At 41.4% G+C, this 13,834-nt stretch overlaps 1 protein-coding gene across 3 annotated transcripts in view; it reads right to left on the bottom strand.

Annotated features, from left to right (window-relative positions):
* TEX10 (testis expressed 10) overlaps positions 1-13,834 on the bottom strand; it is a 123,805-nt gene that overhangs the window by 98,366 nt on the left and 11,605 nt on the right. For all 3 annotated transcript variants that reach the window (XM_084620835.1, XM_084620834.1, XM_084620836.1), the window contains 2 exons: positions 13,111-13,820; positions 3,718-3,964 (listed from right to left, as the gene is read on the bottom strand). In XM_084620835.1, the coding sequence (XP_084476961.1) occupies positions 3,718-3,964; positions 13,111-13,820 (957 nt within the window). The remainder of the gene's footprint in view (positions 1-3,717; positions 3,965-13,110; positions 13,821-13,834) is intronic.

Below are 13,834 nucleotides of genomic sequence, written 5' to 3'. Positions count from 1 at the left end.
CGAATACAGACTAACATGGCTGTTACTCTGAAACTTTTAAGTAATGTGAGTCTGCGAGTCAGGCAGCATTTAAAACCAGGTGAACCTGGCATGCCTGAGAGAGTAGTTTTCTTCGGGCTGGGTCTTCACTATGGGGAGATCGACGCTTGATTTAGTGGGGCTAGTGAAGAACCACTTAATCAACCATAGTGCTTTCCGGTCGACCCTGGCTCTCCAGCTCCCCGAGAAGACTAAGGTAAGTCAACGGAAAAGTGTCGCCCACCAGTGCAGCGCAATGAAGAAACTGGGGTACGTCGACCCAAGCTATGTTGACTCCAGCTACGTTATTCACGTAGCTGGAGTAGAATAACTTAGGTCGACTTACCCTGGTAGTGAAGACAAGCCCTCAGAGAAAAAAAAAAAAAAAAAAAAGGAGTAAACCCTGTTTGAGGCTAAGACTGCCAAAGAGATAGGAAAGGTAAAAGGGAAAAAAAAATTTTTTTTTGGTGCAATTAAAGAAATTAGAGTAGGGCAAGGGGATAGGGAAGCTAACTACAACTAAGCTAACACCACCACCAAGAATTATCTACTATTATTTTTTTCTGAAGTAGGAGAGGGCGCTGCTGATCGGTGCGGCATGAGATGGGTACAGTGTGTGCACAGCCCAACTGGCCACTGCTACCACAAATCTCTGATTACAAGCGCAGGGCGTCAAGACACCTAAAGTGGAGCACCCACAGGGACACTCCTTGAAGAAAAAAAATGTTATTTGCCCTAGTCTGATTCTCAGAAATCGTTGAACCATTTCAGCCAAAATTTTCCAAAAATCATTCAACTTGAGAGACATCCAGCATAGAAAATTGAAGGCCAAACAGTTAGATATGCAATATTATAAGCAACTGAAAACAGAGTCTTAACAGTAAGTAACAGGCAACCTTAACAGATGATGTCACGAGCCCCACTTATAATTTATCTGGTTTTAACTTCCAGCAATTAGTCCTTGTTATGCCTTTCACCACCATAATAAGGAGCCCTTTATTGGTATTTTCTGCCCATGAAGGTGTTTATACACTATTCAAACCATCTCCTCAATCTTCTTTTTGAGAAACTACTTATAGCTCCTTTAATTTCACTGGAAGGCATTTTTCCCAGCCCTATCTCTAATCATTTTAGTGGTTCTTCTCTGCACCTTCACCATTTCTCCAAAACACCACTTTTCAAGGACTATTTACATGCAAAGTTTCTGCTTCCAAAATTCAGTCATTTGCATGGGTTCAATATGTAAAGAAAAAAGGGCGTTTCTCATTCTGACTCCATGATTTAAAAGGATTAAAAAAAAATGTAATATCCTCAAGTTCTGAAATGTTTCTGCCCCAAAGGTAAGTTTCAAGGAAGTTTTGAACACTTGAAAATAGCAGGACATAACATCAACAGTTTCATCAAAGTTTTTATACGATTGTCAATACCATGGCACTCTAGTGACCACTGCAACCATAAGAAAGCTAGTATAATTGAGTTCCTAAAAGAGAAATGCAGCATAGCTCTTTTATGGTTAGTTCCTTCACATAGTAACTAAGATGTAGTATTAGTTAAGAATAAAAATCAATCCCATGAACATTGGTGTGTCAATTCAGAGAGTCCTTCAGACAGACAATGATCTGAATAAAAACATTTTGATTCATGACAAAATTTTATAGAAGAAGAAAAATTAATTAAAATTAACAGGTTTTTTGGCTAGTTGCAACCCTGTGTAATTTAAAACAAACTAACCCCTGAAAGCAGTCTTATAATGCAATTTGCAACAAGAGTGCCAACTGTGATTTAAAATAATAGTTTTATCTTCAACTTCCTTCATACTGTGGAAAATCTCACAATGTAACATCATAAAACATTAAGTATTAAGACAGATATGGGAATTTCCTGCAATATTCTGGTCAAACCTTACTGAATTAAGTTTCATGATCTTAGGAGTTCATTGTATTCAAAATACAAATGAGTATGTGGAATTGTATGTAAGATCTCTAAAGAAGAGACATGGCTAATGTAAGCCCTGAGAAGTGTTTTGAGCAAAGTTCTCTTTGAAATAACATGCTAGAAAAAGTTAAGTGGGATTCCTAGGAAATACTTGGGACGAGGTAAGTTTTCTCCTCTGGACCTAACCTTTCAAAGCTGCACCCTGAGGAGAAACTCATTGTCTGGTGATCACCTTCTACAGGAGGACAAGAGCAGAGGCCAAAACAAGGATAAGACAGTGACATACAGATTCATGGGCATGCTTGTTCTGAGCTAACTACAAGTTTGAACTTTTGACCACAAAAAAAAACCTTGATGTGATTTGAAGGACTGGTCACCAGCGGGAGCGCTTGGTGGCGTTGAGGTGATATCTAGTAAGCTAGTCTGCATGCGTGCAGATGCTTTTATTGTTTTCGGTATGTGTTCTCTATAATGCTTTTTCTTAAGAAAACACTTACTTGATTAGAAAGAGCTGTTTGGTAAATTATCACTGCAGCATTTGCATCATTTACAGCCTCTGCGGAGAAAAGCAGAGCAGGCCTGCTTAGGCAGTCTGACTTTGCTGGGGAAGTCAGTGTAGGCAAGGAACTGTGAAGCCTGGAAATACCCAGGTCAGGAATGGGAGAGACGTGTGTGTCTGCCCAAGAGATGACAGCTGGGGAGCCAGTAACCTGCGAGTAGGTGCCCTTGCTAGACCATAGAGGGGAAATACACTTGCAGTTGCCCTGAACTGTGACATGTACAGAAGAGAGTAATATATACACACACACATACTACACACACTTTTTACAGCATTGTTTCTCATCTTGTGCATCTCTTGAAGTCCATGGTTTCAACAAGAGCAACTCCAACTCCATTTGATCTCAGGAGCAAAACAGCTGATCAAAGACACACAGCTACCCATGCTGTCTGGAACATATAGCAGCATAGAGAGTGCTCAGCAAATCAACCTGCACTCTCTTACAGAGATGTTAGGAAAGGAATTGCCAACATATCTCTTCCCATCCGTCCCAGCAGCCAAAGGGGAAGAGGGAATGGGAAAAGTGACATCCCTATACCATGCTGCAGAATCTAGAAGTGTGTAGCAGAAGTAAAAAAGAAGTTACTTTGGTGAACAGGCACGGAGCTGCAAATAACAAAGGCAAGACATTTCAACACTGCTTTGCAATATTTTTGTTGTAATTTTGATTATCTTCAAAATTGAGAGTCATGACATCACTCTGCAAATACCGGAAAGCAACATAAGGACCTCACACCATGATTATTCTGTGGCTCTTTGAGACCTTGTTTTCTTTTATGAAGCCTCTCCAGCTTCTCAAGATTACTACAGCTCAGAAAAATGATTCACTGTCCTACAGAGCTGTCTGCAGAGTGAAAAGTTGGAGAATCAAAGATGCTCTCACAGAACCATATACCTTCCCAACAATCCAATCTTCCACTGCTTCGATCTCAAAACTTTTTGCCTTGCAGAGTGCCAGGAAGGATTCTGTAAATCAATGGTGGTCGAAAGACCACAGTTTGATAGCTACTTTTCTAGATTAAAGGATGAGAAAGTTCAAACTCATACTTCCATAAGATCACGTTCAAGACTTGGGACTAAATTTTTATTTCCATTATTTTAAAAACTATTTTCCTCACTTATATCATAAAGAGTCACCAAATTATAGGCAGAGCAAATTTAACTTATGTGCTTAAGCTGTAGATCACATTACTCCTTTCTCTTACCATTTTGTGTGTTTCGTCATGTTGCTTTGTGAGTTTCCACAGCAAGTATATGATACTAAGCACTTGTTGCATTAGCTGTTGAGATTCAGGTTCCAAAAGATTTCCAAGAATGGGAGCAGCAAGTTGTGCAGGAGACGCTTCAATCCAGCACTCAATCAATATTGGAATTATTATCTCAATAAACCCTTTTAAATTTTCAGCAGAGGACAGGCCTTTTTCCACTCTGTCGGTCACGTTTACCAGGGACCTAAACCACAAAAGCAAAAAAATCAGAGATAAAGAGCATTACATTAAAAAGAGAAGTGGACCACCTTCACTGCACTGTATTTGCACAATATGATAGCTTTAATATATTAAGCTAAAAAGTAACTATTTGCTTTAAAAAACTGAAACAGTGCACTGAATTCATTTTGATGAGATGTTGTCAGTTTGAGCTAGAAGAAAAGTTAAAGTTCTACACCTGCTTCCAAATTCCCCTGCCAATCTTTGTGCCTTTACAATCACACTTACTTAATAAAAATAAAATAAATGTTTTCCTCTCCCCCGTTTACGTGAAAAATCCACACAGAGTGAAATGATTGCAGAGGAAAAATAATTAAAACTGATTGTAAACAAAGTGCTATTAAATAAGGAGAGTTTACAAACTGAAAAAGAGAAAAAATCTAATCTCTTTCAACTATTATAATCTTAGGGTTCGCTTACAATAATAGTAGGTAAAAAAAAAATGCAGACAAAAGTGCAAACAAGGTTTCAGAACCCATTGATGCTTCAGCCAGTTTTACATGCTTTGTTCTTGTAGAGAGTAACAATTGGCAGTTGACCACTACAGATTCATGTGAAAATAAGATTATTAGAATAAAACTATCAAGAAAGTGAAATGGTATAATTTTAGCATAATAGATTCAAAAAGAAAAACTATGTCCCACATATTTTCTCTCTCTAAGTGAGCTAGAATATCCAAGGGCATTTTCCCTTAACACCCTGTCTGTATTCTAAAAGATCTACCGTATATACTCGATCATAAGCCAGTTCGTTTATAAGCCGACTCCCCCAAAATGGATAAGTAAAAATGGTAAAAACTGTATGACCCTTTCATAAGCCAACCCAATATTTCAGGGGTTGGCAAACTTCGGCTCCTGGCCCGTCAGGGTAAGCCACTGGCGGGTCTGGACGTTTTGTTCACCTGGAGCATTCACAGGCAAGGAGCCTCTCAGCTCCCAGTGGCCCTGGTTTGCCATTCCCACCCAATGGGAGCTGTGGGAAGTGGCGCCACTTCCCGCACTTCCCATTTGCAGGGCCGGCTCTAGGCACCAGCAAAGCACGCACGTGCTTGGGCGGCACATCTCCAGGGGCAGCATTCCGGGGCCGGCCCTCATAGGCGCCGACTCCGTGGGTGCTCCAGGGTTGGAGCACTCAGGGGAGGAGGCAACGGTGGAGTGGAGGTGAGCTGGGGCAGGGAGCAGTTCCTCTACCCCCCACCCTGGCTACTTCCTGGGGTTACTTCCTGCGGCCTTCCTGCGGCCCTCCCCACGCTAGCTCACCTCCACTCCGCCTGCTCCCCTGAGCGCACCGCCACACCCCTTCTCCCCCCTCCCTCCCAGCCTGGAAAGGAGGAGGAGGAGGGGAAATGCAGCACGCCTGGGGGAGGAGGCGGGGCTGGGGATTTGGGGAAGGGGCGAGGTTGGGGAGGGGCATGGGGAAAAAATAGGGGGGGCAGCCAAAAATTTTTTTTGCTTGGGGCGGCAAAAAACCTAGAGCCGGCCCTGCCTATTGCGCTGGGAACGGCAAACCGCAGCCACAGGAAACTAAGGGGCTCCATGCCTGCAGATGCTCCAGGTGAACAAAACGACAATGTATTAGATATTCAATTCAATGATTTCATAGAGTTTAAAATCATCAAATTTTGGTGTAGACCCATTTATAAGCCGACCCCCGCTCTTTGATGCATCACTTCTTTACCAAAAATATTTGGCTTATGAACAAGTATATATGGTATATGCACTACACAGGAGGCCAGATTCTTCCCTCAGACACATTCATGCAACTTTTGTGGAATTCAGTGGGAGTTATGCGCCCATAAATGAGAACCAGTAAATATTTTAAAATTACAAAGCTCCTAAAACAGAGCAATCTCAGAAGAACCAGGATTTGAAAGTATTTTCAAATATATTCAAATATACAGGCAACATGTTTCATCTGCCCCCCGAAAGAGAACTCTCTGGAGAGCAATAATGCCCTCATCCTATGATTTTGGACACCATATCCCATTATCAGTCTGGTTTTCAACCCACTTGACAAGCAACTCCCATTATAAATCTGAACTTGTGTACATTACTTTGACTTGATAATTAGTGGGCTCACTTCATTCCAGCTGCAGTGAAAGTCCCTATAGTTAAAAATGGAAATAACACTATAACTATAATAATCTCTCTAGAATCTCAAACTAAAGTGCACCCAATAAGATAAATAACTTATGATAGTTTGAAAAAAAAAAAAATACTTGCCTTGGCCACATTTGTAATTTCAAAATTCTACAATTAGCCAAACTCTGCAGAGAAGGCTTGCCTATGGTACAACCCACGGCATATACTAAACAGGCACAGCAGATTGAAATCTTTTAAAGTTACTGCTCCATAATAATTGTGTATTACCAGGCACGATCCCTTGCGGGGAGGGGAGGACAGCAAGAGACATAAAGGGAAGAAGAGAAGGGGTCAGAAGTAGTGCACACTCCCACTCAGCAGCAAGGGCACAGTGAGGGAGGAGAAAGAACAGTGAAAAATAACCAAGCAAGGAGAGAAGCAGACAAAGAAAGAAGCCAAGAAAGAGGAAATGAAGCATGTGTCAAAATCTTTAGAACCCAGGTATAGATAAACAACATTCAATGAGGCTTGCGATCACGTTACCGTGGCTTGTTTTTTCCCTCAACCAGCTACATAAGAGATGCATACAGGATATTTTGCCCTGAAAAATACCGCATTTTTTTCCACCCAAGGCAGCAGAGGGAAATTATATTTTTTAGGTTTCTCTCTTTTATTTTCCCTGGAAGTCTCCCACCCAGACTTTCAAGTGCCACTTCCCACAGCACTTACATCCACAAGAGTAAAATTAACAACCCACATCAGTTTCCTTTTATTTCTAAGGAACATTATATGCAGAAGCATTAGAGGCACCACCAGAGGATCTTTCTTAGCAACTAGGAAACTTAGAGTGCATGTAAACTAGGAGAGTGAACCACTGCAGCGATAGAGATTACATGAAAAAGCTGATTACACCACTTTTATTTGCACAATTTAATGTCTACAGAACATTGCTTAAAACACTGCATTTGTTTCCTAAGACATTTGAAACTACAAAAGCACCTATCTACCATTCCCAGAACACTTCCAAAATGGTTGTGGGAGCTTAAAGAACTTAGTAGTGGGGTCCATATAAGAACATAGTTACAATACGTGAATCTTGTGTAAGTATCTCATAGCTAGTCTACACCAGAAATTTACATTGGCACAGCTTTGTCTCTCAGGGTTGTGAATAATCCACCCCCCGATAGATGTAGCTATACCGACTTAACCCCTGGTGTTGACAGCACTAGGTCAATGGAATCTTCAATTGACCTAGCTATCACCTGTCAGGGAGGTGGATTAACTTCAGCAACAGGAGAACCCCTCCCGTCACTGTAGTGAGTGTCTACACTGAAATGTCTATGCTTAAACAGCTACAGCACATCTTCAATATTCCTATTTTATTATCACCACTGATGGCATGAACTTCTCCTCAGAGGAGTTGTCCCAGTTTATATTAGAATAAATGTCTTATGTTTGGCTGTTATGGAAAGATCACACTGAGGAGGAGAGTCAAACAGCGGTGGGTGGAATTCATTATTATTCTACTTTTAGATTACAGACCTTTAGATTACAGTCAGTGAGCAAAGTATGTATGACAGCATCTGGCACACCAAGAGGAACTCCAACAGAAGTCCCAGGGCAAGCAACCTCACATTAAGGTCTGTCTAGTTTCTCGACCTGAGCCTTATCCAAACAGTAGGATAAGGTTGTGGTATGGATACTGTGCAGTGATGGGATTACATTGTGCTGGGATTCTAGAATTACAATAATTGGCTGGAATACTTACTTCTCAGTCAGAAATAACACTTTACAATCTCTCTGCAAAGGCTAGACTGCAGTAGTCTGTTGAATTTTACTCACATTATGGAGACAAATTGCTTTAATTACCACATCACCAAGCACTGAATGGTAGATCAATGTGCCCTTGAAAAACCTGAAAGCAAGCTCCTCCAGGTTCCTGTTAAACTGTAATAAAAACACTGACTGAATACATCCACTTATTTCAATAGCCTGACTTTTCACAACATTTGTGAAAGCAAGATGGACTGAACTGTGAAAGCAGAAAGATATATTGTACTCAGCTGCTGAAACTCGTGGGCAAGAGTCCAGCATAACTGCCATTTAAAGAAAAACTGGTAGATCCAGGATATGCTCAACCAGTTTGTGCAACTTCAGTGGCAAAAGAGGTGTAAACAGACCTCCACAGCTAACAAAAGCTACAGTGCGCAAAGATTAGGGTAGTCTGTAAAGTTGACATTTGACTATTGCAGTATACTTTGCTATACAGGGATATGGGAGCTATGAGTGTTTCATGTCAGTGAAATTGTTAACCACTTTGCTAATGTATAGTCCTTACAATATATTTTAATGCTAAGGTAGCCTGGAAAAACTGTTACTGTAACAATTCATCTTGTTTACCTTGTACAAGGTAGTTATTATAGGACACTTGGATACAAAGGGACTGGGTGGTAAAAGCACTATTTACTATTTGTCCTATGTCACTATTAGGCATTCAAATAATTTCTAATAGAATGTAGACTATTTAATTAATAAATAAGACAGATTCTAATAAAACAAAAAATTAAGATGGAGCTCAAGGAAAAAAGATTCTATAGATGCGCATAATACTGATCTGTGTCATCAGAGCAGCAAGAGGACGATGAAAGCCTAGCAGAGGGAGGGTAAAGGGAGTCTAGTGGAGACACAAGGCAAGAGGGGAGCCATTTGCAAATGCCAAAAGAGACAAGTCACTTGTATAAGGCTGTTTGAAACCAACATCAGGCTGATATGTACGCCTCTCCTTGGGGAGCATTGCCAATGGCAGTACAGAAGCCCTAATGATTTGGCAAATGAGTTGAGTTTAGCTTTCCATCTTCATCCACCTGATGTACATCTAATACTCCATTTATTCTCTTGCCTGGTCCGTCTCAGTCTTCTCCTGCAATCCAGTCTCCTTCAACTTCCTCTGCAGCTTCCTTCTCTCCTCCTCCTGAATCAGCTGCAGCTTATTTTTCCTCTTTAGCTCCAACTGTAGTTCAAAGAAGATCCCACCCCGCGACATTGCCTTCTTCAAGATGTCAGGGGATTTCATTTCTCTGCTCTTGACCTCCTAAAAAATGAATCTGGTGGGACAAAGTGGAATCTTCGCAGAGGAGATATTTCAATCAATTCCTCATCCATTGCAACTACAACCTCATAAGTATCAGCAAAACCTAGTGAAGAATCAGAAAAAGGCAAATTTGAACATTAAATTATGGCTTTGAACTGTTCAAATATTCTCATTTTGGAATGAAGCTAAACAGTATGCAGATAAGACTTCACAGAGCCCATCTGCAATATTAATACTCAGTGATCACTAAGACAAGGTATGCATTACATTTTTTTTTTTTAAAAGGTAAAAAGCTTAATTCTTGCCTGGAGCACTTGGGAGGAAGAGATAGGGAACAAACATGGGCCTATTATAAGTTATTTCAAAAGCTAATACTCCAGTTATGGGGTATGTATGGTACTCAGTTTGGTGGCAAGTGAGGTTTTGTTTTGTTTAAATAAAAATAGCAGACTGTACCAGACACGGCAGCAATTAATATCTCACCCCCCTCTCCACCCTGTGTGCAAGTTATTGTTTTTTATGTCCAGGACAGCGACTGCTTTGATAAGAAAGCTGTCAGAAAGCTAGAAGTGTAGCCAACTGAGAGATTTTGCTGTCCCCCGCTGTCAGAGCAGCAAAAGATTAAAATACATGATAAATTTATTTGCACTATCTGCACTGATGCCTCTCATGTGTAATAAAAGTATTATATCAATGAGTAACATCTTGGACCACTGACCTTGCCTGTAAGATTTAGTGCAATAAAAAGATGTAGCTTTCAGGAGGACGTTAATATTGTTTGTGTGTTAAACATTTATGTTGGCCATTTTGAGACTGTCCATGAAGAATAGGAGCCACGGGAATCCCAGGCATTTCTCTTCCCTCCCATTAGAAGTTACTTCTTTCCTGGCAGCAACAGTAGTAGCAGAGGCTGAGGCTTTGTCTATACTAAAGGGAAAAGTCTACCTAAGCTATGCAATTTGAATTACGTGAATAGTGTAAATCAAATTGACATAGCTTGGATCTACTTTCCATGGGGTCCACACTACATGACATCGACAGGAGACTCCCCTTACTCGTCTCGATCAGGTGGAGTACAGGAGTCGACGGGAGAGCGATTGGCGGTCGATTTAGCTGGTCTACTGAAGACCCGCTAAAATCGACCATGGATACATCAATCGCCGCAGCATCGATCCTCCAGTAAGCGTGGACAAGCCCCGAGAACTGACTGCAGAGCTAAAAGAGATGGAATTGGGGATGACAGGATTAAGAGCCTCCAGGTTAATGTGATATTTTGGGCAGGAAAAAGTGGTCAGGGAGAAGGGCTCTATGCTTGAGTCCAGGAGTTCTCAGCCTTTTTCTTTCTGAGGCCCCCGCACCAAATGCTATAAAAACTCCCTAACCCACCTGTGCCACAACTGTTTTTCTGCATATAAAAGCCAGGGCCAGCATTATGGGTTAGCAAGCAGGGCAACTGCCTGCGGCCCCACACCACAGGGGGCCCCACGAAACTAAGTTGCTCAGGCTTTGGTTTCAGCCCGGGTGGTAGGGCCCCAGGCTTCAGCCCTGCATGGTGGGGCTTTGGCTTTCTGCCCTGGGCCCCAGTGACTGTAACACTGGCCCTGCCTGGAGGACCCCCAGAAACCTCTCACAGCCCCCCAGGGGGCCCAGGATCCCGGGTTGAGAACTACTATCTAGTCATCTATTTTCGATCTCCAGCACCAGACTACTTCTACCCTTATTAGTGGTAACTTGCACTCTTAGCAATCATGGCTGTAGCCAGTAAGACAAGATGGACTGTAGCCAGTAAGACAAGATGGACTGGTCCTATTTATCTCACTCCCCAGGTCCCCCCAGTCCCCCAGTGCACATAGTAAAACAACCACCAAATGTGATCAAATGAAATACATCTCAATACCTTTTGAGGAGGGCCCTTCTTTTCCCAGTAACTTGACTTTGCTGCCATCACCTTCCTTTGCCAGCCATCCTTTAGATTCTGGTAACATCTCCTCTTGGTAATCTGCTGGCTCTTCCTCATGCTCGCTCACATCAGCGACTCTCTGGATTCCTTACTGAAATCCAGCTTCTCACAGAAAGGGCAGCTAATTCAGCTGGCACCACATGTTCAGGTATCTTCTCAGTCTTTGTTATGATGCATCTTCAGCTCTCACATTGCATGGACAGCATTCAGTGCACAATTTGGCAAGCCTCTGACACATCTTGGCGTAAACCTGCTAGTTCTGACTCCATGTGAATTGACTTGCACTCCATTATCCAAGCAGGGCTTTTTCACTGGCTCAGCCCAGCTTACAACTCAATCAAAGTTTTCAGTGGAGCAGATTTTATTGGAAATCAAGAAAATTGTTGAACTCTTTTACTTGCTAGCTTACAGAAGCGGATACTGGCAATCAACTGCACACTATTGTTAACTTCATATAATTCCCAGTACTCATTGCAAATAAGGTGCTTCCTGTTGATCTGCCCCCATGGCAGGAAGCACAGAACAGTCACTGACAGGTAAAACGTGGCAGTGGAGATGGGAAGACCAGCTAATAGCTTTGCCTTTGAATTTGCACAGGGGAAAGACACATTATACCCTCCTGTAGTTCAATCAGATATACAGTAGATAGAGCACTGGACTGGAACTCAGGAGACCTGGGGTCTATTCCCAGCTCTGTCACTGGCCTGTTACATGACTTTGGGCAAGTTACTTCAGCTCTGTGCTTTAGTTTCCCCACTCCATAAGATGGGGATAATGCTACGTGTCTCCTTTGTAAACTGCTTTGAGATCTATGGATGAAAGGTGCTACCTAAGAGGTAGGTAGTACTACTGTTCTCAGGCAGTTCATTCTATGAATGCTACAATGAATATAAAATGCCAAGGATGACATTTGTGTGTGGATGCAAACTGTCTTACAGGCACTGCACGAACAAAGTGGGGCAAGGCTTTTTGTCTAGTGTAGGGAGGGTCACTAGGGAAGAGGACTAGAAATATACAATTGGGTTTTTTCATAAATGTAAAATTAAGTCCATTTCTCGGTATCTGTTAATTATTTCTATTTCTTGTTAGTAAGCATACATTAAAAAAGTTATTTTTCACTTTCATCACTAATTTTTGTCAGTTAAAGAAATCATATTTCAAGAAGTCACATTTTATCTATAAGTGAACTGATCTAGAAAATTGGTAATTTGATGAAAAGCATGTGCGCACTGACAATTCTATGTGTGACCTCAAAATAAGTGACCTGTGTGATTATACCAAATAGCCACATAGTTGTACACCTCAGACAGCCAGACAGTATTTATAAAATGGATAGTATGAAAGATTTTATGTTCAGGCAAAGAAACTGTAGGTTGGAGAAAAGAGATCAAAGTTACAGTCAAGACAGGTTAACTTTTTGAGCCTTCAAAATTCCTCAGTTAAAAAAAAAAAAGTGCTGATCACATGGCCTGAAGTTAATGTGTCTACATCACATTAGAATATGCACATCATTAAAGCATGAGACGCTCTCTGGGCCAGTACACTTAACTTCTACTACTAAAAAGGGATTTGCCTTCACACTCTCCATTTATACGCAGTAAAAAATAATGCTCTGGTGTTCCATCTGCATGGAAGATGTAATGGAAGGATGGCCTGTACTGAAAATTTGTAACAAGTGGTATAAATGACCATTTTATTTGTGGTTAATGAAAAACAGCACTGAGAGAGTCATAATGGACATAGAGTATGGTTATCAATCGCTCAATACTTCTATATTTTCATATTCCATAACCTGATCAAATTGTTGTGGTAAAATAACCCATCTCACTGAATGATCTAATATAAATCTCGCTAGAGTCCTAGAACAAAAATGAACACCTGTGGCTCAGCAGCAACAACATACAACAGTTTCATATTAGCTTAGTTGTAAATATAGAATTGACTCAATGAAACTATCAGACAAGTAACATTTTTCTCACCTTAGTCTGAATGCTGAATTGATCCTTGGTTGTGACCCACCATTTTCATATAGCTGGATGTGCTGCTGATTACTGGCATGCTCCTTCCAGCTTATACATACTGAGTTCCTCATGAACTGGGAGTTCTCCTTTTGCTCCTGGATCTCTTCATCTTCTTCTGATCCACTGGAACCATCTACCAATGCTTGGAGAAACTTCTTGAATCTGATCAGTACATTCAGCCTCCATTGCTGTGAAGTTACTCTGCGGTTAGGGTTAACAGACAGCATCCAGGATATTTTCTCTCTACTTTTCAGGTTTTTTGACAACTGCTGGTGAGAAATAAGCTCTACAAAATTCTTCAGCAATATACTACAGCGATTAGTAAGGAGGACTGGGTACTCTTCCAACAAGATGTCCAAGACCTTTAAAGAATCCTCCTGAATTCCTTCACTGATATGAGTCATGGCACTGGAGAGGTGGGCACTTACCAAAGGAAAAAATGGAGCAATCTGCTCGGCTCGGATTTTTGGAGCCAAGAACTGAAGGAGCCGGATTGCTGCTACTCTGACACCACAGTCCTTGTCTGTAAATACAGCTGCCACCTCACTTAGTATATTTGAAAGGTGTGCATCAATTATAAATGGATACTGGGACAGCAGTTCTTTGAGCCCAAGAAGAGCACTTTGCTTAACTCCGGCACTATAGTGATGCATCTGTGAAAGCAGATCCTACAAGAAGAGAG

Source organism: Lepidochelys olivacea (assembly GCF_965140295.1).
Source record: "Lepidochelys olivacea isolate rLepOli2 genome assembly, chromosome: 2".
NCBI classification, from domain to species: domain Eukaryota; kingdom Metazoa; phylum Chordata; order Testudines; family Cheloniidae; genus Lepidochelys; species Lepidochelys olivacea.
Note: the sequence above shows the minus strand (reverse complement) of the source record. Positions and strands in the feature narration are given on the sequence as shown.